The 27,633-nt window shown below is 35.9% G+C and overlaps 1 protein-coding gene across 1 annotated transcript; it reads right to left on the bottom strand.

Annotated features, from left to right (window-relative positions):
• Window positions 1–477: 477 nt before the first annotated feature.
• Window positions 478–27,633, bottom strand: LOC145764384 (uncharacterized). The gene is made up of 11 exons (XM_082576000.1): window positions 27,521–27,633; window positions 26,031–26,130; window positions 23,687–23,829; window positions 22,728–22,923; window positions 18,154–18,281; window positions 17,669–17,885; window positions 12,733–12,858; window positions 12,137–12,352; window positions 11,375–11,632; window positions 10,454–10,927; window positions 478–771 (listed from the first exon to the last, which is right to left on the bottom strand). Exons 1-11 carry the CDS (start codon window positions 27,631–27,633, stop codon window positions 478–480), a joined length of 2,265 nt encoding a protein of 754 aa, XP_082432126.1.

The following is a 27,633-nucleotide window of genomic DNA, read 5'->3' as shown; positions in this document are numbered from 1 at the left end:
TATGCTGTAATAGTCTCACCAAAAGGCAGCCTTCTTTTATATTGCTAATGTTGATCCTAGAGATACGGCCTGATTTGTTACATTTTGTAGAAATTTCCAGATTTTGCCAACTTTTGACGACTGTTTGATTGAATGTTTCTAAACATTATATTTTTACGCCTTCTTTACTGTTTTCCCCAGATGACACAATAGGTTTTAACATGACCAGATTTCGAAAAACAAAGACAATTTGATTTCGAAAATTTTTTGGTCGGACCGTTAATTTTTCAATAACAGTCTGATTCAGCGTTTTTCAACTTACTTTTTCTCATTTGCTACTGCTTCCCCAAGGCAACAAAAAGCTTTTATATCATAAAGAGGCAGCAAAAAGTAAAAAAAAAAAACTCAGAAAATGTCAGTCAAACACTAGCAGTAGCAGTTATCAAAATCTGCAAAATGTAACAAATCAGGCCGCATCTCCAGGTGGCCATAGTTGATCTAATGTTGTTCAGCCGTAAAATATGCTCCAACCAAAACATTAAGATAAACAAATAAATTTGTCCAATGTTTGGAACGGTTAGGTGGCACTAAAGATGCACATCCTCCTGATGTGGTTGTTGGTTCAGGTTGTGGTGAGGTGACATCGGACGGATTGGGTTGGTTGTGAGGTTTTGTGATGTTCAAGTACCCGATCGAATCCGAAAAGTTGCATAGATCCTCTTGAAATTCTGATTGAACTCTTGTGCTTGGGCTGGTTATTTCAACGTTAGACCAGCTTTCAATTTGAACATTCTGGAATACAACAAAAGCAAATTCGAAGTATTGTATTTACATAATAACGATACGTTACAAAACTTCAGCTGAAGCTAACTTGACCTTGCATGCTTAAACTGAACGTGCACTTTCATCTACCATATTACATATTACTCGTCACAATATTGTAATCTGATTCTTGCTGGATTATCCATGGATCAGAGCAAGAATCAGATAAAATTAGAGCAAGAATCAATTGAATTGAGCGGTAATCTTGTTGTTTTTGTTTTTTTTTAACTTTGATTCTTGCTCCTTTATTCATTTTGTCAGTATGTTTTTGTGTTTTGCCATTTATTGCTGAACAGGGTGTGTTTACCTGTTTCAGATCCCTTGATAAAGTCAGTCGTGCTAACTGACGAAACGTCGGTAACAAAAGCTAGGTAGGGTATATTATCCTTAATATAAGGAGGCAACCGAATAGCTTATAGCCACCAGAAGAACGCAAGGCACTTTATTTATCAAGTGCCTGCGGTGAACAGTTTTACTCTGTTTTTGATCAATTCTACTGTAGTTTCATAATCTATTTTCAAACTGGATGATTTGTTATAATTCATAAAGAGTTAGAAGATTGGTGTAGCCTACTGGGAAAAACTCAGTAGACTTTTGTTTTTCAAAAAATATAAACTTAAAAGTAGCGGTTGTTTTTTTTTGAAAACTTATATATTATACACAAAGCACATTCTGTAACAACCGCTCAACTTGGGCTAATTTTATCACTTACTGTACCATAGGAAAAGAGAGGTAATTAGGCCACTCAGCAATATCTGTCGTAGGAGGTCCAGTATGAGTAAAGTTACCCCAAAATCGATGATAAATTTCAGAAACTACGATGCTGTATTCGTTTCTTGCTGAACTAAACAATAATTCTAAAAATTGCCATTTTTTTTGTATGATTTTAACGTCGCTAGGCGTAATAGAAACCAAGTTTATCTTGCACGTTCAGCATTGTTATAATAGCATCTAATAATGGTATATTTTTGAAAAAAAAATATTTTGATAAATCAAATATTATACAGTGCAAGGCTATAGGAATAGTCGGTAGCCATAATAGAAAGAATAATTATCCCTGAAGCACTTAGACTAGATGCTCTGTCAAAAAATGCTGCTAAATTCGGCCTCCAAATAAATGTGTCCAAAACCAAATGTATGACAACCGACAAAACTAACAACACACTCAATCTCACTCTCTATGGAAAACAAATAGAACAAGTACCAGAATTCATATATCTTGGCCACCGATTATCCGCAACCAACGATGGAAAGACTGCAGTGCAACACCGAATTGGCTTAGGCTGGGCAGCATTTGAAAAGAACAAAAAGATTCTAACATCCAATAGACTCCCAATCAAACTGAAAGCAAAAATGTTCAACACCTACGTTTTACCAGTCGTGCTGTGCAGTCTAGAATGCGTAAATTGGACATCATCAACGATGAAAAAACTCACTACCTTCCAAAACCACATCATGAGAAGCATGACCAACAAAAGGCTACTTGATCACACAAAAATAGAAGATCTTCTAACTATGACAAAACTACATCCAATTGCAGCAATAATAAAATCAAAAGTTTTAAAACTGTTCGGCCACACTAAAAGATCACAATTCGGAATCAGCAAAGTTTGCACAGAAGGCAAAGTAGAAGGAAAAAGAAAACGTGGCAGACAACCAAAACGATGGCAAGACAACATTCAATCATGGACCGGACTCCACTTGACGACACTGGGCGAGTTGGCTCAAAATCGCCACTCTTGGAAACAAATAAGCCATGTTGATGCGCAATCTGCCGCAGGCGGAGATAACGACTGATGATGAAATATTTAGAATTAATAAAGCATCTCTCACCCAATTAACAAGTTTATTAAATTAACTAGAGGTCAATCTGTATGCAACAGTTGTATGGCACGTTATTGTCAAGACTAAATTAAATCAAAAGATGTCAAGGAAATTACACTGTACATTTTGCAATTAGAATTAAGATTTATTGCTGAAGACCCAAAACTGTGCATTTTACGACACTTTTCTAGACTCTGAATTTACTTTTTTATTGAAATCTCAGCTTTTCATTCTGGCCAATAAACTGTTTCCATAATTATTCTCCCAAATCGAAGTCTTGAACAACTTTACTCACGGAACCGTATCAAAAATTGCTATCAAGTCAGATCCATGAAAGGCATGTCCGCATGTCTTTCCAAAAGCAAAGGAGCAAAACGGAAAATCCACAGCAAAAGAATTGGCGTAGAAATATACCGGAGGCAATTGGTATGCAGATGTATCAGAAATAAACCTTAAAAGAAAAACCTTGTTTAAAAGTTATGAAGAAGACTTTATGAAGTCATATCTATTATGTATAGTTGTACCCTATAATTATATAGGCTACTATATATAGAAATAAAGTTTTGTTATAAAGTTATAAAAAAGACAAGTTTGGTAATTGGCCATAGAGTTTCGTGGTCAACGTGCATGTCTTCCGTGCTGTGGACTCGAGTTTAATCCCTGCATTAATTAATCAGTCTCCACTCTACTTATCAAAAAATTATTTGAAGCTTAGTTTTTACCAAAAGTGAGGGAAAAAATTTGCCAATTTATCACAATACGTCGCTAAATTAACCAATTACTATTCAAACTGAGATGTTTCCATTTCCACTTTCCACAATAGCCGCATTCTTTAATTCGTCTTTTAAAATGAAAAAAAATCTAATTGATTGCAAGTAGACATTTCAAAGGAGTTTATGAAAAACGATTTGTGTTCACATTATTGTAAATCAATTTCAGGAGTTGGCAGGAGTCAGAAAACTTCTGCACTAATGTTACTGTTTTCTGCTGTGCAAAGTTTCAATAGGCTTTTATCCTTAGGTTTATTTTTGCATGTCATGTGAGCGAAAGTGATGGAGAGCAAGTACTGTAGGTTCATCGTATTCATTTTCACTTATAAAATTTTTCCTGGGCCTTTCTGTCTTACTGTAATACCAAAACTTAGCCTATACTCGTATAATTTAATTTTGTAACCAATCTTGTCTTATCAATATTACTCGGAGATCAAAGCCAGACATTGTGATGTAGGCTAACATTTGCACTAAATTGCCCTGATTAGTGTAGAAGTAGGTAGCCTACTCCCATCCATTTTTAGCGAAGAATTCACAGTTATTATGCTGATTAAATGTCATCAAACGTTGAAGCAACCTAAAAATCCAAAGTTTTTCTGCTTAAATGGAAGCTAAAGGATACAGTATTAACATTTTCTAGATGCGCCCTAGAATGTGCTGGAAATTATATTCTCTCAAAAATTGTTCGTGCTATGCAATCACGTCAGGGTTAGAAATGTCAACAGGGTTAGGGTACGAAATCGGGGTGCGAATTGTTCAAGGGACGAAAGAGGTTGCATCCAGACTCAACATAGAGACATAGCTTTATTTCTGAAAAATGCCGAAGAAAACATGATCTTATCCTTTTGCTATGCCACCGGACAGCACCATTTTACAGTAATATTCATACCCAAATTTTTGTTGAACATGCTCTCAGAATGCCCCAAATTCAAAGTAATTTTTCAAAATTTTCTGGGGAGACCCCCAGACCCTTCGCCGCTAGGTGTCGCCTTCGGAAAACACACCGCCAGGCTTCGTCCGCCGACCGTCAAACCACCCCCTTTCCCCTTTCAAAATACCAAGCTACGCTACTGAATTGGATCATTGTCATTGGGGCCCGTAAAGTAAATTCTGCACAGGGCCCAAAATACCCTAAGACCGCCACTGGTCTGGGAATCGAAGCCCCTTAGCAACTAGGATAATCACAGTAAAAATTGCTTCCTCCCAGTAGAAATATGTTTAAAGAAACCCTGAAATGCGGCAATGAGGTTATTCTTCCAAAAGCTTTAGGTCCACCATCAACACTCAGAAGGTCCGGATTCGGACCGCGGTCCGCCAGTTGAGTAGCCCTGCTATAGTTGCTATTCTCCTAAAAACCTTCGCATGCTTTTTTAACCTAATTGAGATCATCAGAAAGTTCTTATTAAAATAAAATTTGAAATTATATTTGAATAAGAAATAGAAATTTTATTTTAATACGAATTTTCTGATGATCTCAGTGAGGGTGAAACAGACTGTAAAGGATTTTAGGTATGTAGCAATCTGTATTTGATACAATATTGCATCTAATACAGATTGTGCAGGCTATATTTTCTGTAAAACTTTGTATTGTCGGCGTGAAAAGACGTATAAATTATACATTGATGCCATGAACGTGTATCAAGTGTGTCAACTGCAGATTTACTTTGTGTTATTGTCGATTACCAACATTCTTTTATGCTTCTATATGATGTAATACGTTTTATTGCTTTTTCCTGGTTATGTGACTTGAGCCGCATTGAAACCATACATAAAGAAATCTGTAAAGTAAAACGTCAAAATAAGAAACATCTATAAATATTGGGTTAATGCATAAAAAGGTAACGACGCGCATAGTGAGTTGGATAACACAAATTTAGTGTACATCGTGTAGCGATAAAAAATTGAATTAATAAACTTAATTTCGTATTCAACATTCGTTTTTTGTTTTCTGCTGTGACTATCAGCTATGATTTTCAAAATAGGGTTTTCACGCCAAAACGTTTGATGTTTATTTCAGTTGAAGTCCAATAGCCTACTCTAAATAAAAAAAATAAAAACGTACTTTATTGCGACAATTTGTTCCATTAGAATCACAGCCATGCTGATGCTCATAACATGATATCAAGTCTGGTTTAGATTTATTCAGCTCTCCTTGGTAACCTATCGGGGATGAGGGACGGAACCTAAAGTGTGAAAGTGCATCAGGCCAGCATAGCAGCTGGCACAAAAAGCACAATCGTGTACAAGTCGCATGTTAACTTTTATTGCACTAACGTTGAAATAACATGACCGAGAGAATAAAAGAACTCCAAGTGCCAAACCGCACTGTTATTTCCTTGTTAAACGGTGAATCTATAACTGTAATATTTTGTAGGCTAACTGTGAAAATAAATATAAAAATGCGCAATTGTTTCGTACTATGCATCTCTATGAGAGCTGGCAACCGTTGTAAGAAAGGTTTCTGCTAATTAAGTTTCGTACATTGTTTTTGCATTGCTACTGGTTTAAAGTAGATACTGTTTTTACGGACAAGCCATTAAAGCGTGACAGATTAATGACACAACAAGGGAAGCAACGTATTTCATTTGCATGCAAATTTTATACAATTCTGTCCGAAATCTTCATAAAGGATCGATTCTTCCCTTGTTTTGCAGAGAAACTATATGCCCCTCGCGTACGGCACTATATGACCCGGTCTGATGACTAATTATCGACCACAACAATAAACAATAACCTTCCTTCCATATCGCTACTTTAAGTTAAACCAAATAATTAAATTTTCTTCCATGATTTTCACCTCAAGTCCCCGACCGGAGCCTTTGCATACGGAATGCTGTAAAAAGCAAAACCTGTGTCCAGAGATGACCCATTGATCAAACCGCTTGTAGTGTTGACCTGTTGGCAACAGTCGACTGCACCAAGAGATGAGGCTAATGTCATCCAAGCAGTCAATATTAGATGAAATAAAGCAACTAATTTCATTTTGAATCACTAAATTTATGTCTGTTCTGTAAATGGTTCATCACTTTGGTTTAGATCAAAATTGCAAAAAAAAGTTTTTGAACTGGTCGCCATATTTCAACATCCTAACTTTTCATACCAGTGATTGTGCCTTGCAAGGTTATTGGCAATTAATCTGTATAAATGTTTTGGTTTACCAATACCAACCTCAATCTCAAGCTTAGAAAAAGCTAAACCCCTTAGATAACAGCCTCTTTCATAAATTCGTTTTGTGTAAATAGAGTTTAAGGTGCTTTTCTCTATCGAAAAGAGGTTTTGAAATAAAACCATAGAAGATGCCTTATTACGTTGAAACAACATGATCCCTTTGATCACTTTGAAAACAACATGATCTCTTACGTTGAAAGAACATTTCTGTGCTCTGAGAGATCAGGATTCAACACTTAATGTGGAAACAGATGGTGACAAACTGACCAGAAGACTTAGCAATCTAATATTTTTATTGATAGCAATGTTCGCTTTCTAAAATTTGCAAGATAAAACTCAAAATCTCTTTGTACAAATGGTTATTAAATCTTTTTTTAACCTTTGTTCATCATTGCATAATATTTTAGCTATCTTCTTTTGACTTCTAGCAAGTCAAAAGCTCTGCATAGCAATTTTCATAGCCAACAAACCCCTAAAAAATTTTTTTATTCGTAACGTTAATACTGTATTAAAAAAGCTGCGTCTAACTTTACTAAAAAATAAAAATGCAGTCAACAGAAGGCTATCGACTTTTTCGATACAAAAGTTCTCTTCACGCCTTAATGTACCCAGCAAGTTTCGTCCCAAACTGGACAGAAGCTTTTGCTTGATCCTGCGTGAAGGTCCACGCATCAGTGAAATTGACAAGCAACAAAGTGCTAATACTTCGGCTGCAGTGTTATAAAACAGGTTTAAAGTTTGAACTATCTGAACTCAAATACGTAGACTAGTTTGCTTCTGTTTGTAAATTATGAAATTTTAACTCAAAGCAATTCTAAGTGCAAAGACTTTCTAACTCGAAAAAATGTCTTTGAACCAACTGGGCTGCAATGCATGGTGTCGGCTGTTACTATATAGGGAAAGTCCCCTTATAACAATCGGAAAGGCGCTGGTTCCACACTTGTTGAGAGAACGCGGTTATGCTTTTACCTGGTTATGCTAAAATCAAACTTTAAAATCGGTTATGCTTAACGCGGTTATGCTTAAATCAAACTTTGCCTGGGGACAGGCATTGACCATCATATTACAACATATTTTTGATAATAACTCAATTTCCACAAAATGTGATTTAAGTAGTTCTACAATTCAGGTCTTTAAGTGTTAAATTGTTTTAACTTGAAGCACGCTGATGCCTATTCCAATAAGTTGCACAAACCTGTGAAACAACAATTTGAGGTTGTGTGTGCTCATGACAAGGGTAGCTAAATATGGTCTTTCGCTTCCATTCAAACATTGATACCATGTTTAAACATATATTAGCTTATTTAAACTTTTATCATATCGTTTGTTACGATTTGAAGAAAATAGAAGCACCTTGACAAAGTCATCCTATTCAGTAAGAAAGTGTTAGCTCTGGATTAATGTTTCAACATAGCATTATCAGAGATGGCTAATCAGTCAAAGACTAATAAGAGCCTCATTTCTTGCAGTGTTACATTTATTGTAATGAAAATGACAAAAATTTACAAGCCATTTATTGCTTTACGTGTTACAGTACTCAGTAGTCAGTATTTTAATGGAACTTTTGGGATTCCTTGTCTTGAACAATCTTCTTTAATTCTGGTGGCTTGTATTCCGTTGTTGCCAATCGAAGTAATTCGTTCACATGAGTGTCAATTAAAACAGATCGATAATTTGATTTCATTTGCTTTAGGGTAGAAAAACAGAGACTCACAAATGTATGTTGACCCAAGCATTGACAGTATCTTGGTTTGGTTTGATTTTAAATCTTTATCCTCGGACTGACAAAACCTTGATAGGTTATTCCTGGTAGTTTCGCATACTTGTAGAATGTAGAGGCTCTTGACGCAGGGCCGGTTACCGAGATTGGCAGAGAGAAGTTTTCTGATTTTTGAAGTGTTGTTGATGTTTTCAACTTCACAAGACATACAGCGTGAATTGAAGTAAGCCTACTACAGATTAACAAGTAAAGGATATAAGAAAGAACCAATTCAATTACTGATGTGAGAAAACCCAAGGCATTTCATTAATTATTTAAAATGCACTAATAACAAAATTGCCGTTCGTCCGCCCCGATAGCTCAGTTGATTAGCGCGTGACTTCGTGGACAAAGATGCTTCAAGATCAAGCGGCGCTGGTTCGACTCTCGGAGTGTGCGCTTGAACAACGCATTATAAGGACTGCTCTCCATTCAGCCGCACCTAATGGATGAAATAATTACCCAGCAACAACACTTCAACTATCGGAAACTTCACTTTGTCAATCTCGGTAACCGGCCTGGATCAAAAGCCTCCACAAGTATGCGAAACTACCAGCAATAACCTATCAAAGGCTTTGTTAGTCCGAGGATAAAGATTCAAAACCAACCAACCAGCCGTACACCAAACAATGGACTAAATAACAACCGCAAGAATATGCGCTGGAAAATAAACTCAAGACTAGGTCACATTTCCAGTCAATAATCGTCATACTGGGTAAGGTATAAAGCATGTTACTAACATTTCTGTTTTTCCTTTGTACAATATACAGTACCATATTAGTGCAACAACCTACCACATTCGCGCCCCCTTTGAAGAATCTTCAACCCCCCAACCCAAAGCGCGCCCCTTAGTTTAAGAACCATTGGTTTAAAACTACCATTTTAAGCACCATCATCATAATTTCTTAAATTACAATTTTAAGACAAGCCCAAAAACAGCTGCTATAATAAATCTGGCAATTATGGTCAACATTTGGATGCAAGATTTCTCTCCGTTTTTGCTTTGCATTTGAACAAATTTCTTTGCAATGTAATCACTGAAAATTTGTTTTCACGTATTTATGCTGCGGTGTCAATTGATCAATTCCGAATGATTCATCGCTTCACTATTGACATGTAAATGCAGAACATCCTTCAATAACACAAAAAGTTTCTAATTACAAAGATGTTTTTCAAAGTTTTTAATAAATAAACTATTACGTATTTACAATAAAGCAGTAGGAAACCGTACGCATGAAGTTACAACCTAATATAATGACAATCAGCAGCAATTCACTTGGCTTGTAGTAAATTGAAGAAATTAATTTTCACATTTCCTAAATTAATTATTTATGAGGAAATAACTGCCGTGTGATGTTAAGTAGATTTGCGAACATAAGTTATTTACCCTCAAGCATGATATCAAGTGTTTTGCGAAGCAAATTGCATGCTTTTGGTGAGCACTGAACCAAAAATTTTGCCAGCGTCAACGAGATGATAGCGTCATACAGTAACTTTGGCTATTTAGCTTTCAAACCTCAGTTTAGAACCATCCGAATGCAGAGACGTAGCCATGGGGAAGGAGAAGGCTTAGGGGGGGCAACCGTTCTAACCCCCTCTAATTTTATCTTGCTCCCCAAATGTTTTATTTTATATTTTTACACAAACTCTTTATTTCAACTATTGAAGTATTTTCCCAGCCCAACACATGCTTTTACCCTCCTAAAATTGTCTCTGTAACTACGTCATTGTCGGCATTTTAGAGTTGCAACTGTTAAATGATTTATTTTTTTTAATGTGAAAAATGTCACTAAGAAGTTACTCTGAAGGCCGTAACTTCAACTTGGTTCAGATATAGATCATAGAGCAAAGTTCTTCACGAGACTTAACAAATGAGTAACCTCTTCGATCCACAAGGCTCTACAGCTTACTTGCTTGATAAAACCGTTTGGGCTACTTGCTTTTGGTCTAATCAATGCCCATTTCATTTTGTTACATAAAAACAGTCATTTTTTAGCTGTCAGTATATGACTTGAAAAATAAAATATATCAGGCTGATAACATACAGCAGATGACTATTAAGACACAAGATTGTACTAGAATTTTCAGAACCTTTTTTGCTCCCACATGCAACTGGTGTTTTGATCTTCACCTTTGACAATCCCTGGCTTCCCATCTGATCTCTATGAAGAGCAGATGTGTCTTTTTGCATGTTCTCTCCGCAAAGAGGGCGATGCTCAAACATTGTGCAAAGTTTCAACTTGTTTCTTGAGGAAACTGGATTTTGTGTGTCCAAAAGGGGCCCGATTGGCCTGCGAGCCTGTTCCAAATTTTGAATTTGATTTATATTGTTGACATTTGAATGGCTGTTTGAATATTTTCCTGATGAAGAACTGATTTGGTATTGTTCGAGTTTCGTTGCAGCTGCAGAAGGGTTTGAATTGATAGAATTTGTTGACGTTTTTAAATTTTTTTCTTCTCTCCCGGTAATCATACGTGTCACAGTGAATGATCTTTCGACGTCACCCAGTCTACTGCTGGCAATACAAGTATAAATTCCAATCGCTCGGCTTGGAGGTATTTGGTTTAAAGTGATCGTTCCATATTTATCCACACGCAAATCCATCTGAATCATAAGAAATTCTGTTAACCGTATTCTGTCAGTTTAAACAATCACATCTATAGTTTATTTTGCTCAACAAATCACACAAAAAATTATTTTTAAAGTGACAGTTTGATTAAACATGCATGCTTAAAAGTGACCTCGGCCAAAAACAATTTCAATTTTGATCTTAATAGTGCTGTTTGGTAATGTATAGTAAACATAACCATGATACTTTCAGTATCTGCTGTTCTAAGTGTTCTGAAAATATTTTAAAAACTTTTCTCAACTTTATGCTAGCATTGATTATATTACCAACCTTCTAATCCAATAAAGTACAAAAAGTAACCAAATGGCATACGGTTCAGCAAATATAGTTATTAAAATATTATCTACTGTAACCTACTTTGGTTTCAATGAATTCGGCCTGAGTATAATATCTTATGATTGATATTTTAGCTGTAGTTTCACCTGTTGATGAACTGAGGACGTCTCACATACGAAGCACGATTTTTTCTGCAAGAGCTTCGTTAGTTTTTGTATAGGTTGCTTCTTGTCAGATTCCACTTGTTTGATGGAATCGAAAACATGAAACACCCAACGAATTTCAGGCTTTGGGTACCCTGTTCCGACACAAGAAGCTGATAAGGACACCAAGGATTGAGATGTTCCTAGTTCGAGATTGTATCTGTTCTTTGCTTCAATTCCAAATTCCGTAATGTTGGGCGCCTGTTAAAACAGTGCCAAAAATAACAAACACAAAAAAGTTAAACGTTTTATCGACATGTTCCCCGTTCAGATGAGAATCATCAAACCTTGTTAAAGAGTTCAATAGTTTAAAGTTTCTAAACTGAAACAGTTGAATCAAAAACATAAAAATTATCTGCAATATCGTAGGCTGCTATATTTCTTTGCTGAGTATAGAAAATATACTTCCGATGTACTGAAGGATTTACGTTAGGCTATATTGCACTGTTAAAAGTATTTTCAAGATAAAGGAAAATATTTGTATTTTAAATAGCTTGTAAAGTTTTAAAATAAAAAAAAAGAGAAAGAATTGAATTGACAAAGGCAGCTGTCGGGACACCTGTGGCATAAATTAAGATAACCGGTAGGATACTTATACTGATGACCCCAGCCTCATGTGCGAAACACGTATATCGCAATCAATTCATTAACCTGCTCGACTGTCAAGAAACATAATGTAGTAGAAGGAATAACTTTTAAACTTACTGTACAAGGAAAGTAATTATGTCTCAGCTGGTTTCTGCTGGCAAGCAGCATATCAAACGATTGCATTGATCTCGGTTCTGCACAGGTGGTTGAGATATTAGACGAGCTTAATATATCTGCCTCCACTACCCATCTCAAAGTGCAGTCACATATCCAAGGATTATTTCCAAGTGTTAAATTCTGCCAACGATAGAATCTTGTTCCGAAAACTCCCCTCTACAAAAATAAGAAAATAGCTGTCAAACAAACAAACAAATACGAACGTTTTGAGAAAGCTTTTAAACTGAACTCATGTCTTGGTACAAGAAATTAATTGTAATTTTAATGACCGTGATTTCAATAACCTTTGTGATTTTGACGCACTTTGAGCGGGTGTAATTTTAATGCTGACAAGATTGAAGCTGAAATAAAGGTCTATTGCTATTTTGCAGCCAACTATTGCAAAATATTATTTTATAATAATTAGATTACGCAACTGTGAAAAAAATAAACACTCAATTTACATCCTAATGACTTAAATGTTTGTAATATTATAACATTTTATACTATACGATACTACACGAGGCTATGCGATAATACTCAAGGAATTAACATACCTCCAAAAATGTAAGTCCATTGCCTGATAAGTCTAAAGTATGTAGAGAGCTAATTGCCAGCGCATACTTCTCAATTTTAAGTAATCCTGTATTGCGAAGGTTGAGAATTTGTAACCGTTGAAGAAACTGAAAAACGTCATCCAATTATATAACATTTTGATAGCCAATATTTTCAACTTGCTTTTCCGTTATTCATTGCGGCTTCATAAATGAGTAAAATCATATACAGTATGTACAGTAAAATAAGTAAAACTTATCTTGAAATTTTAACCCTTTTTTGCCTATCGTGGGTAATTTTTGATTTGACTAACTTTAATGAATACTAAAATTAATTTGCGTTCTTCTGGTGACTATTTACTAGGTTACCTCGTGATGTTAAAGATGATAACTAGCTTTTTTTCCGACGTTTCGTCAGTCAGCACGACTGACTTTATCAAGGTGGCTAAAACAGGTTAATACAACCTGTTCAGCAACGATGGCACAACACAAAAACATACTGATAAAATGAGTAAAGTAAAGCAGCAAGAATCAGAATTAAAACACGCAACAAGATACCTAGAGGTTAAACTAAATGCAGTAAATGCCTAAAACCAGTAGGCTACTTCCCGCAGCGTAAATTTATCTATCTATTGGGCCACTGTCAAGAAACGTTGAAAAGACATCAGACAAGACAGAAAGCAATGGGATTAGCAATAACAATGGTAGAGAAGACGCACTGAGAATGGAAAAGGTGAAGCTAAAGTTAAAGTAATTTTTTGTACACAGAGGGGAAATTCTGACCATCTTTTTGGTTAAGAGCATGTTGTGCCTTCTGGTTTATGTACCATTTTTCTGTGAACAATCTTTTTGTATAATCCTTTTTAGTTTTAAGAATGGTGGCGTTGGTCCAAGTAATTTTATGGTCTGAGTTTATAGAGTGTTTGCAAAGAGCGGAATGCTCTGGACGTTGAAATTTAATAGCTCTTTGGTGCTCGTTGATTCTAGATTTAAGATCACGTTTTGTCTGTCCAATGTAGATTAAATCACAGTCATGACACGGAACTTGGTAGATCAATCCAGAAACTTCACCTTCTTTCATGGGGTCTTTAGCCGAGGGAAGGTATTTACCTATTGTCAGATAGGGTTTCATCGCAACCTTGATTCCTATGCCATAGAGGATACGCTGAATTTTGTCGGTTACCCCCCTTATGTAAGGAAGACAAGTAAAAGATTTATAAGGAGGAAGCGAAGGTTTCGGTTTGGGTCGCTGTATGCAAGCAAGTTTTCGTGGAAATCCGTTGAGCATTAAAGTGTTGTGAATGTTTTTCTTGTGGTGTGAACGTTCAGAATCATCCGTTATGTGTGTGTCCAGTCTGTTGTACAATGTTTTGGCCACTGTGAGTTTTTGATGCTTGGGGTGATGTGAGTTGAACTGCAGGTATCTGTCTGTATGTGTTGGTTTTTTGTGTATGGTAGTGGTTAGTTTCTTGTTGTTGCTATGGCGAACCACTTTAACATCCAAAAATGAAATTGTGCCAGTGACTTCATGTTCTATGGTAAATTGAATGGATGATGAAATGCTGTTAAGGTGCTTGTGAAAATCATTAACTGCAGTTTTTTTGATGATGCAAAACGTGTCGTCAACATATCTAACCCATAATTGTGGAGGAGTGTGAAAAGTGCTGATGGCTTTGCGTTCAACGAATTCCATGAAGATGTTAGCAACAACTGGAGAGATGCAGGAGCCCATCGGCGTACCATAAATTTGGCGATACAACACATCTTTATAACAAAAAACAGTAGATTGAAAACACACTTTTAAAGCTTGAATCACATCATCTGCACATAATTTTGTACGATTTACAAGCGAATCGTCTGCCAATAACAGGTTGGATATTAGGTCCAAGGCTTCTGTCAGAGGGACAGAAGTAAAGAGGCTTACAACATCAAACGAAACGAGACAGTCTTCCTGGCTAACGTCAATATCTTTAATTATTTTGACAAACTCCGTGGAATTTTTTATGCAATATTGATGATCGAAGAGTGGAGATAAAATATTAATTAAAAATTTTGATAATTCATAGGTAGGTGAGCCAATAAAGGAGACAATAGGGCGAAGAGGAATGTTAGGTTTGTGAATCTTAGGTAAACCATAAATTCTGGGAGTCACGCCTTTATCACATTTAAGACTGCGATAGGTAAGCATGGTGATTTTTTGTTCAGTGGCTAATCGCCAAACTAATTAAAAGAAAGGTGGGTTAAAAATCTTAGCCAAAAATCACTCTCTGTAAGTGAAACACAAGTTTTGCAAAACGGTCTAAATTTTGCTATGTCTCCAAAATCCATCCCAAAACTGGACATTGTGGCAGCAACGGAAAAAGGTTTAAAAGGCATCAGTGACCCATCAGCTACTGATATGGTCAGATCCAAGATCACTCAAATTTTAAAAACAGCTAAACCTCCCCCACCCAACTTGACTCCACAACACCAGCAAGCGTTGAAAGCCCTGCGATCCGATGAATCAATCAAGATTGTGAAAGCAGACAAGGGAAATACAACAGTCGTCATGGACAGTAAGAATTATGACTTTAAATTAATGACTCTATTAAATGACTGTAACACTTACAAAATTTTACCTGTGAAACCTAATCCTGTTGTGAACATAGCCAAGTCAGTTACGAAATTAGTTTGGCGATTAGCCACTGAACGAAAAATCACCATGCTTACCTATCGCAGTCTTAAATGTGATAAAGGCGTGACTCCCAGAATTTATGGTTTACCTAAGATTCACAAACCTAACATTCCTCTTCGCCCTATTGTCTCCTTTATTGGCTCACCTACCTATGAATTATCAAAATTTTTAATTGATATTTTATCTCCACTCTTCGATCATCAATATTGCATAAAAAATTCCACGGAGTTTGTCAAAATAATTAAAGATATTGACGTTAGCCAGGAAGACTGTCTCGTTTCGTTTGATGTTGTAAGCCTCTTTACTTCTGTCCCTCTGACAGAAGCCTTGGACCTAATATCCAACCTGTTATTGGCAGACGATTCGCTTGTAAATCGTACAAAATTATGTGCAGATGATGTGATTCAAGCTTTAAAAGTGTGTTTTCAATCTACTGTTTTTTGTTATAAAGATGTGTTGTATCGCCAAATTTATGGTACGCCGATGGGCTCCTGCATCTCTCCAGTTGTTGCTAACATCTTCATGGAATTCGTTGAACGCAAAGCCATCAGCACTTTTCACACTCCTCCACAATTATGGGTTAGATATGTTGACGACACGTTTTGCATCATCAAAAAAACTGCAGTTAATGATTTTCACAAGCACCTTAACAGCATTTCATCATCCATTCAATTTACCATAGAACATGAAGTCACTGGCACAATTTCATTTTTGGATGTTAAAGTGGTTCGCCATAGCAACAACAAGAAACTAACCACTACCATACACAAAAAACCAACACATACAGACAGATACCTGCAGTTCAACTCACATCACCCCAAGCATCAAAAACTCACAGTGGCCAAAACATTGTACAACAGACTGGACACACACATAACGGATGATTCTGAACGTTCACACCACAAGAAAAACATTCACAACACTTTAATGCTCAACGGATTTCCACGAAAACTTGCTTGCATACAGCGACCCAAACCGAAACCTTCGCTTCCTCCTTATAAATCTTTTACTTGTCTTCCTTACATAAGGGGGGTAACCGACAAAATTCAGCGTATCCTCTATGGCATAGGAATCAAGGTTGCGATGAAACCCTATCTGACAATAGGTAAATACCTTCCCTCGGCTAAAGACCCCATGAAAGAAGGTGAAGTTTCTGGATTGATCTACCAAGTTCCGTGTCATGACTGTGATTTAATCTACATTGGACAGACAAAACGTGATCTTAAATCTAGAATCAACGAGCACCAAAGAGCTATTAAATTTCAACGTCCAGAGCATTCCGCTCTTTGCAAACACTCTATAAACTCAGACCATAAAATTACTTGGACCAACGCCACCATTCTTAAAACTGAAAAGGATTATACAAAAAGATTGTTCACAGAAAAATGGTACATAAACCAGAAGGCACAACATGCTCTTAACCAAAAAGATGGTCAGAATTTCCCCTCTGTGTACAACAAATTACTTTAACTTTAGCTTCACCTTTTCCATTCTCAGTGCGTCTTCTCTACCATTGTTATTGCTAATCCCATTGCTTTCTGTCTTGTCTGATGTCTTTTCAACGTTTCTTGACAGTGGCCCAATAGATAGATAAATTTACGCTGCGGGAAGTAGCCTACTGGTTTTAGGCATTTACTGCATTTAGTTTAACCTCTAGGTATCTTGTTGCGTGTTTTAATTCTGATTCTTGCTGCTTTACTTTACTCATTTTATCAGTATGTTTTTGTGTTGTGCCATCGTTGCTGAACAGGTTGTATTAACCTGTTTTAGCCACCTTGATAAAGTCAGTCGTGCTGACTGACGAAACGTCGGAAAAAAAGCTAGTTATCATCTTTAACATCACGAGGTAACCTAGTAAATAGTCACCAGAAGAACGCAAATTAATTTTATTATCAAATGCCTGGTGAACAGTCTCTCTCTGTTTTTAATGAATACCTTAGGTTTAAAAATATAGTCTGATTGTAGCTCAAAATGTAGAATGCAATTGCTTATTTTCTTCTGATAGAAAGCCAACAACAAAAACGTAAAATTTATAGTTCTCGCAATCATTATCATCCGTTCGTGCGTGCCTGGACATTGGTTCTCGCAAAATATGTCGTTAGTCTTTACCATCATCTTAAAACTATATTATCCAATCGCCCAGTTAGAAAAAGTTGCTGCTTTTTTACGTTATTTTAGGTAAGCATCTCGAGACGTAAAAACTACGCAAAAACAACGATTTTTGATAACTAAGATGCTGTAGACCATATCACAGTAGATTCCTACCACCAAATCATCTTTGTGCAATGCCATCAAAGGGTTTTTTGACAAGTCCAATCGCTTCAAACTCCACTTCACTCTCTCGAGCATCATCTTCGGGATGGATGTGAGACGACAAGCGCTCAGAGTCAAACTAACAAGCTTTTTTTGACCTGTCAACAGCGCGTCTGAGATACCGTCGTTTCCAAGCAAAGGTAAATCTTCAATAATAAGTTGTTGCAGTCTAAAAAATGTAGAAGAATGATTGTTTAGTTCAGTACAGTTTGTGTTTATTTCAGACAATCATAACGAAACCTACTGTATGTCAAACACAGCAAAGGTCTAGAAAAAGGTAGATGCAACAAAACGGGAACGTTACATTGTGCTTAATACCAAAACAGGACAATTAGCAAAATATGGTACAGTTGCAACACCTTGGTACCTGATTGGTCAGGAGTTAGCCTATAACAACCTACAATTTTATTTCACTGATTATAGCAATTTTTACTCACTTTTTGTTGTTTTTGAAGAAGTATTCCGAAATTAAATTCACCGACGAGAACGACTTGATAGTCAGGTGAGAGAGTTGTGGTGAGTCGCTCAGTAAGTCTTTGTTCAAATTTGACTTCATGTTTGAGATCTAAACAAACCACAAACTCTTCAAAATGAAAAAATATATCAAACAATGCATAAAATAAATCAGTCTATTATCTTCACCGAAACAGATCAATCAATAAACATTAACGATTAAGCAACCGTGGTTCGATTCTTGATATCCGACAGAAAAGTTCAAATTTTTTTTTATATACAGTAATTCCATATTACAAGAGATTGATTGCTCTACACTGGAAACTACAGCCTACGCCCTACACGAACAACAAGTAAAAACGCTCTCTTTCCCTATGACTTAGTTTAGTTGGTTAAGCAACCGACTTTGTGAACCTCATGACAAAGCAACGCTAGTTCAACTCTTGGTGTGAGCGTTTGAGCAAAGCGCTTGGCTTTGCTCAATTAGGGGCATTTTCATTAGGGCGTTTTCATAGGGGCATTTTTATTAAGGGCATTTATTTAATTTAGCGGCATTTAGTGATACGAATTTATAGCTAACAACACTTTAACAAGCGAAAACTTCCCTCTATCAATCTCGGTGACAGTACATACGTCAGCAGCTTAAAGTTTTTACAAGCATGGAAACTTCAAGGACTAATTCAACAAGAAACTAGTCCGGAGATAAAAATTGTCACAAACGAATCAATCAACTTCTTCTCCTCTCGGGCTCTTTCTAAGGAAATACTTTAAGACTTTAAAGTGCCTCTGACAGGAAAATAAATTCGCTAAATTTACCTAAGATACCAAAGAGATGACACTAACAAACTTCCCCGACCCACGAAATCGTAAAAACTATCAATAGGTTACTAAGTTACACGCTTTCAAACTTTTATTCACTTTCGGCGAATTTGGTACTCATTCAATTGCGAAAATAAATACGGCAACACCGCTGTGACGTCACCATGGGTGGGAAGAATTCATTCTTTCTCTGTGGTGAGTTGGTAAGGTATGGTACGACTACTGCAAAACGTCAATGTGTGGGGCTCTATTGGTCTAAAGCATGTGCAAAATGAGAATTACAGAAATGAAAAAGTCAACTTATTATTACTATCAGGTTTAGATCAAATAGATTGAGTTTCTTCTTCTTCAATTGCCTTGCCTGAACCAGGCATCGACGGCCTCAGATGAATAATTAGACCAAATGTTCCTATTATATGTTGCATGGATGATTGTTTCTGTCTTGTCGTTAAATTGTTCCAGATGTGTTTGTCTTTGTCTGCCAGGTGCCCGCTTTCCAAAAATTTTACCAGTTAAAGAGAGATGCTCCAGTTTTTGTTTTCTTACTACATGGCCGAGAAATTTATATTGTCTGGTTTTCATACTTTTTAACAGAGTTCTGGTTTGGTTCACTTGGTGTAGAATTTCTTTATTTGTTTTCTTTGCCAGCCATGAAATGCGTTGCATTCTACGGAAGCACCACATTTCAAAAGCATTAATCTTTTCTGCCATTTTTGTTGAAATATTCCAGGTTTCAGAGTTGTAATGAAAAACAGGATAAATATAGCATTTTAAAACTCTAGATCTTGTTTTGAAAGAGATATTTTTATTGCAAAGAATTGGTTTCATTTGTTGGAAGCTTGCTTTTGCTTGGGCTGTTCTTATGTTGAGCTCTGTTTCGTCTCTTGCATCCCAATTCACCATAGTACCGAGGTATTTGAATTTTTGGACCTGTTTAAGAATTGTTCCATTAACTGATAAATTACAAATAGGAGTTTCGGTTGCTTTTTTCTTTGTTATGACCATTGTTTCTGTTTTCTTTTTATTTAATTCCATGCCAAATATCTTGCTTTTCGTACACACAATATCTAATATGTTCTGCAGTTTTACGTCCGAGTCGGCTATCAAAACGGTGTCGTCAGCATATCGTATGTGGTTAATGTTGTTTCCTCCAATACTAATACCTCTTTCATCTTCAATATGTCTTAAAATTATTTCGCTGTATAATGAGAAAAGGTCAGGTGATAGCACACAACCTTGTCTTACTCCTTTTCTGAATGGGCTTCAGATTGAGTTTATTTTTATCAAACAACATCTCAATTCCATTGAAATTGCAGTTTTTCTAAATTCTTGTAGGGCTACACTTTTGATAATTTTTTATTTGTCCTAATCTGGCTATAGCCATTTGCAGTGTAACAGTAGTATCTCACAAACAGTACCCTTAATTTATGGTTGAGGTAATGCCTGCAAATTGCTGTTTATGTGACAGTGTCAGTGACAAAGACGTGTCTATCTTTTCATGCTTTCAAACAAAACAAGGTGCTGAGAAAAAAATGGTCAAAGTTTTCTTCAAGTGTTCGAAAGTGGGATGGACCATACAAAACTAGTCGTATGTGTTCTCTTCACTTCACTGTAGATGATTTTGTTAACACCACCAACCCGATTTGGATCTTTCCAGCATTGAGTAGCGTGCTGGGAACTGTAGGTGGTGCGTTTGCCACAAGTGCGAGTCTATGTCCCAGCCCAATAAATCTGTATGTTGCCATGAAGTGCCACAGACGAAAGAACTTTTGAAGAAAGACGCATCTAGCTGTGTTACCAATTTGACCGATTTTGGGCACACTTACATCCTGCAGTTCTGAGAAAGTTTTTTATGAGGAGCAGGAAGAACTGGAGAAAAGGCAATAAACCGAAAGAAAACGGAGACCTATCAATAAAGTAAGGATGTTACATTAGGCTAAATATACCCTAAACGCTAAAGAATGCACACTAAAAGAAGTGATTTTATTTCCTTGCAGGCAGTATCGGTAATTAGTCGCTTACAGGCATGTATTGGAGTAGATAGGCTACTACAAGGTGGTGCTTTCGGAAGCAACAATCGGATTGTGCTGCCGTCATGCATTGTTTGGCGAATCCGAAACAATTTCAAGTCCAGATGGCCGTTACACCGGATTTCAATGGCCAACTGAAGGCACATTATGAGAGAGAGAGAGAGAACTTTTATTTATTTATTAGTGATGAATGATGATGAATTAAATATGAATGATGATTCGTACGATTTCTTCATTTTTCACTTCAAGTATATTATAGTTTTTGTAGGAACGTATCCAGTACAGTTTTATTAAACTGGAAAAAACAATAAATCTTTGAAAAAAGCAACCGCTTGTACCAACTCCGACCAAACTGTGATACACCAAATACATCTAGAAAGCATTTGTTTCATCCGTCGCTAACGACGCCCACCCAGGATGACGTAACACCACCTCCGTGAGCAGTGAAATATGGAGTTTTGCCTGTGGTGGCGCTGCGGAGCAGTCGTTTTGTATAAATTTCGCCCTAACCAGTTGAGTTTCGAGGTTAAGATTAAAAAGTTTGCTAAGTATAATTCTGCGCTAGGAAATGCTTAGAAAAGTTACTGTACTTGGGTCCAACCTGTCAGGGGCACTTTAAAAAAATAGAACTATTTCTTTTCAACGCAACTTTTTTGCCTTAGTTTTACTTTGCCTTCTAAAAACAGCAAATTGTGGTTTGCTGTCGTTTCGAAACGGAAACAAAACACACATTAAAGATTCGCCAATTATTAAAGTAATAAACAGAAAAGACACGTCTCTAACGTGTACTATGTCTTCTCTTAATAGACGTTAAAACAACATAAAAAGAATTGATTTGTTGGCAGGGTAATTTGTAGCAGAGCGTGATGATAATACGTTTCTGTTCACACAAAAAACCTCTTGACGTAACAATTGCATTGCGGTCTCAAAAGCTATGAAAAAATCCTGTCATGTCGCATCTTTCAACCACTTAAATGACTTTTAATTAATTGCATATTTTGAAAAATAACTCAAAAGAATGAACAAGCATACAGTATTCCATTTTTTCTTTAGCTTGCCAAATAAACATTGACTAAAACTTATGCAAAGAGAAACAAAAAAGCAAAAAAATGAATTATTCAAATCTTTTTGAAGAACTTTATACAACATTTGGCATGATTCCTACGTTTAAAACATTGATAATTTCATTTAAAACTTTTAACAGTTTTTGTCTATAGCTTGTGAAAACGTTTGCAACAAATCATGTCAAAAATAAAGTATTATTATTGCTCGGTGACTTAGTTGTTAGTGCGCCTGCCTCTGAATCGGTAGGCATGGGTTCGATACCCTGTCGGGTCATATCAAAGTCTTTTTAAAAAATTATACTGAATCTAATGCCTGCTCGACAGTGAGCAATGGAATAGATTCTGGTAATAATGTACTCAGTTGCGCCTCTTCACAGCTGCATTGACACTGTCTGCTTTGCAAAGCGCTGAGGAGCAACGCATTCTGCGATGGATACAGCGCTACATAAAAGCAAACATTATTATTATGCAGTATGCTGAAAAAGTTTGTTTTGAAATGCACAGTAAAAACGTTTTTAATGGTTCGTACGGCTGCTGTATCATCTTTTTACCTCAAAGTGCCACTGCTTACTCCGATTAAAAAGATAACTCAGTGCCAAGGCTAATATATCCATCACTAAGACACATAAGCTAATCAGATAATACCTTAAGGTCTTCCAACGACTTTAGCTCAGCAAAGGCAGTTGGAGAGATACACATAGTGGGATTATCTCTTAAGTCGAGTTTTTGTAGGCTGGAAAGCTTGGCAAAGTTTCTTGGAGTCAAAACAATCAATTGATTATTGGAAAGATCAAGAATACGTAATGCTTTTAACAGAGTGAAGGTGTCTTCCACAAGCAATCTGTTAGCAAATAATTACAAGAATATTTATTAATCAGCAAGTAAAACAACTAAGCTTAAAAAATATGTTAGAAATAATTTTCTATGCGCTCATTTCGCTTGAATGCCTAGTGGCTGCAAATTTAGATAAAGTGTACAAAAATGTTTAGGAAACCCCATCTTCGTAGTCTTGTTCAAGCACGGCATTAAGTTTTGTAAAAGTCACATCCACGTGTTATCAACTTACAGAGGAGGAACCTATATCGGTCTTCGTGCAAGAGCTTGAGAGGTTAGCGATTATACAAAGAGGCAAAAATCACATTTATCTACATTTTTGTCAAAACTAAAAGATAAATTTAAGACTTATTTTTAAATACTTCCAAAATTTTGGTTACAATTTGATTAAGTTTTGTAGACAGTTTTATATTTACATTACGTTACATTACGTTTACGCTACATTTGCTGTACACATGCTACAATTGCTACATGCATAAGTAGAGACACAGAACTACTGGTTCGGACCAATCACTGAATTGGTCTGTGGAAAGATGTCAAAGTTCTGCTTTTTGCTATCTGTGCATTGTTGGCATACACTCGGTGTTAATTAAAATAACATAATAAGATTTTGAAAAGTTTTAGTGATCAACCAAAACTGTTTATGAGCTTAAATTATTGAAATACTGCACAATGTTTTCGCGATATTTTAGTAGGCTTATGACCTGCACGGGTGAGTCACAAATTCTAAAGCGTCATTTAGAAGGGAAGTGACCCTTTCATTTACTCACTTTAGTCTGTTGTTTGCTAACAAAAGTGTGTGGAGTTGTTCCATGTTTTGGAAAGCATATGGTGATATTTCTTCTAACCTGTTGCTCCTCAGATTAACTTCTTCAAGGAGGTGGCAATTTCGAAAAGCGTTTGGCCCCAATCTCTGAAAATGCGACTATTTTAAGAAATTAAATAACTTGCTCAAATCGTAAGTTATTCGTTTAAGTCTTGAGCTTGTACAAAAACTGTACAATAAAATATGTTGTTGCATGGAAAAAGATTGTCCGTCCCGTTAGCTCAATGGTTATGCGCCCGGCTCAAGATCACGCAGCGCTGGTTCGACTCTCGGGGTGTGCATTTCAGGACTGCTCTTCATTCAGCGGCACCTAATGAATGGAATAACTCCTCGGCAACAACACTTCGACAATCGGAAAACTTCACTCTGCCAATCTCGGTAACCCGCCCTTCGTCAAGAGCCTCTACAAGTATGCGAAACTACCAGGAATACCTATCAAGGCTTTGTCAGTCCGAGGATAAAGATTCAAAACCAAACCAAATAAGAAAAAAAGAATAAATTTATTCGTTAACTACTGCATAACTGATTTAATTATATTACTTCTTGAAAATTACGATTTCGTTCGATACTTGGTTTGCTGCAGCTTTACAAATGTTGAACAACAAGAAGAACTTTATACTGCGACTGCATCTTTTGCACGTTAATGGTGCAACACAGTGGAATTTTTACCTAATCTCTATCTTTTGTAATAAAGCCATGTGTTAGGAAAAAAAATATCCAACATCTTTATCGTAGCCCATTAGCGAATCCCAAAGAAATCCTTACCATCTCAAAAGAATAATAAAAGAATTTTTTTCCAATCTATGTTTCACAGACAGTAAAATCAATATTATACAGGCAGCGTCATAAAACAAGAGCTGTAAGATCAAAATAAAGATGTAATGTCGAAAATTATTAATTTTTAACACTTCATCTATTAAAGATTTTAATTGCATGCATTAAGTCAAGCACGAAGTGTGAGTCTTAGGTGAAAAGACAGAATATTGTACATAATATACACAAAAAGCGACCCATTTGAGGCAAAATTTGGATCTCAAAATTTACATTGTTTATTTCGCTAAGTATTTTTATGTCATTAAAATTCTAGTGCCGGTCATGCTTTTTTCTAGACCGGCTATTGCGTACAAACCAGGACTTTGTATGTATATCTCAATAGTAGGTTATTTTATGCAATTATTTATAGATATTTATACCACCTATTTTATACAAGTAACCTTAAAAACATTTGATCCTAGCACACAATAAAATATTTTCCTAGGCTACACTCAATGTTTGAGCATAATTTTACATAAGTTTTCTTTTTGTTTCCTAGCGCATCTCTCCTAAAATAATCAAGATGTTTATATTTTTATTGTGCGACAGTGTTAAAAGTTAAGAACCACTGGCCCAGGATATTCTGTGTTTGCAAATTTTTCACACAAAATAATTAGCCACAATGGTATTTCTGATGCAAGTAGGTTATAATCGAGTGAATTTTGAAGATTTTTACATTGAAAGAAGGTTTTTCGATATCAATAGGCTATATTGTTAAAATTGAATGTTGAAAGGAATTCACTTTCACGACGATGAAAGTAAGCTGAGTTTACTTGAGACAAACATTCAACTCATAATAAAACAATTGTGTTTTCATTTTTGATGAAAATTATTTTGTTTGGGCTCATTTTGCGTATTGTTTCCCTACCAGTCCCGATTTCTCTCGAAGGCCCTGACGCAAACAAAAGGCAAATCCTCAAGTAACAGGAACAAAAAACTTATTTTTAATTGTTAATCAAACAAAGGTCACCAAGCTCAAAATCAGAAAAAAAAAGGTTTTAGCGTAGTTTTTATTTGAATTAATTATAAAAATGTTGTTTTCAAACGCAAAAAGTAATTTGCATTATTCACTAGGGCCTCAACATACAGTTGTTTCATTGGTCTCATTAGACCACAGGCCTCTCGTTTTTCCAACTACAAGCAATAAAGATAACGCAAATGACTCAATGGACTTAAAAGAAGGTGCAATAATTTTAAGTGAAAGGAAATTGCAAGCTGTAGGTATATCGTATAATATGCAGGTAAGTAATTGCCAATTACAGTGTTGTGCGTCATGAAACTGCTCTATCCCTGTTACGCTTTAAAGAATATTATTGTATATAGGCTACTCAATATTCCTTTTGTGTTTTACATACTATTCATATAAATGTTTTAATTTTTTATGCTAGAATCTCAACTTTAACAAATAGTAATTTACCAAAGAATTGAAAATATGTTTTGGTTTTGTAAAAATCTTGGCCGTGGCCTATACTTACAGTGAGAGCTGAGTAGCTAACTGTCAAGAACTTGGTGCTCACAGGAATGCCAACTGGCAGTCGTGTTGTAAGGCTCCGCATCCGCTTGCATACCACTGATCTGTGTGAGATATTAGTTAAAGATTTTTATGAGAAATAATTCAAGCAAAAGCAGAAGGTTTATCACGTTAAGAACAAAAAATATCCGCAAACGTTTTCGGCTATAGGCCGGGCTTACATCATGTAGTTCGCTTTAAGAATCCGAAAAACGGATTTACATTGTACTAGAATAAGAGTTGCTGGATAATCTATCAAACAAATAAAAGCACAACACACGACGATTTAAACATAAATTATAGGTTTGGGATGTCTCTCCAGCATCGAATGCAGATTGGGACTTTGCTTTTTATAAGGTTTGGTTTGAACCTGTTTAATTTAGATTATTATCGTGCAATTATTCTACAAACGCACAAGCGAACATCAACAATAATTAGTAAGTGGCCAAATAATATTTCGGAAATTGTAATTTCCTGAATTTTGTGCCCCTCTCTGAGAGTAGGCTACCATGGTATAGACTACTTATGGGCGATGCAGTTTCATTCACCAGAAAGCAAAATACAAAGAAAATGTCACTACTGGAACCTTGTCACTATCTAAACTAGAGGTAGACAAAATATTCAAATGATAAAAAAGACTAAGTCATTTGTACAGCTGAGAAATGAAGTTGAAACGGTGACTTTTTAATAAATGCAGAAACGTTGACTTTTAAATAATAAAAGTTTTTCCAAAAAAAAGAACAAAGTTAAATTTTAAAATATTCTTGTTGACAAAAACAGATTACGAACAACCTGTATTATATATTTCTACATCGAAAGATTTAACGACTTTATACATGGTAGGCTATCAGTACTTTAAAAATAAAAACTTTCAGTTTCCAATTCCAGCTGAAATAAACAAGCAAAAATAGTTTTCGATCAACTGAAAATTAATTTCGTTTTTTTCACATAAATAATGTAGGTTTTCCATTACAACTCACTTTGGATTTGATGCAATAATATCAATAAACAACATTTAATGTAACATCACTATTTTTTCTGCATAAGGTGCTAGCATGTTGTCTATGAGTTATAATTTTACATTCCAATAAAAATAGGTTCAGCTGAGTACTGTGCTGCAATAAAGAGTAGGTTAAGATTTGAACACTTTGGTTTCTTTATTTTTTTCTTTCTGAGAGAACAGGAGAGTTTAAATCCTTAATGCCTGAAACTGTCTATACATTATTTATCTATAACGAGCACTTTGTACTGTAGGCCTCTACAACAGTTTGGTTTAACAAACTTCAAAGATTTTTGCTGATATGTTTACAACTTTCTTACCAAAAACACTTGGAAGAATAATACCCTCTTTTAAGTTTTTCCAAAAATAACACTTTTCAAAAATGTCTGCAAAACTGGCTGTTAAGTTACCAAAAATGTTTAATCATATATTCATGCTTTAAAGCATTCATTTACCTGAATCTGGCATTGCAAACACAGGCATCGTCTGGGTTCGGGCAAGCTCTAACTGGGGCCGACGCCTCTGTTGCTATCACCAGTACTGCAAACAACACCGCAAGCGAAGACAT

This window comes from Aplidium turbinatum, chromosome 2 (assembly GCF_918807975.1).
Source record: "Aplidium turbinatum chromosome 2, kaAplTurb1.1, whole genome shotgun sequence".
In the NCBI taxonomy this organism is placed as follows: Eukaryota; Metazoa; Chordata; class Ascidiacea; order Aplousobranchia; family Polyclinidae; genus Aplidium; species Aplidium turbinatum.
The sequence above is the reverse complement of the archived record's forward strand: the minus strand, read 5'-3'. Positions and strand labels throughout refer to the sequence as shown.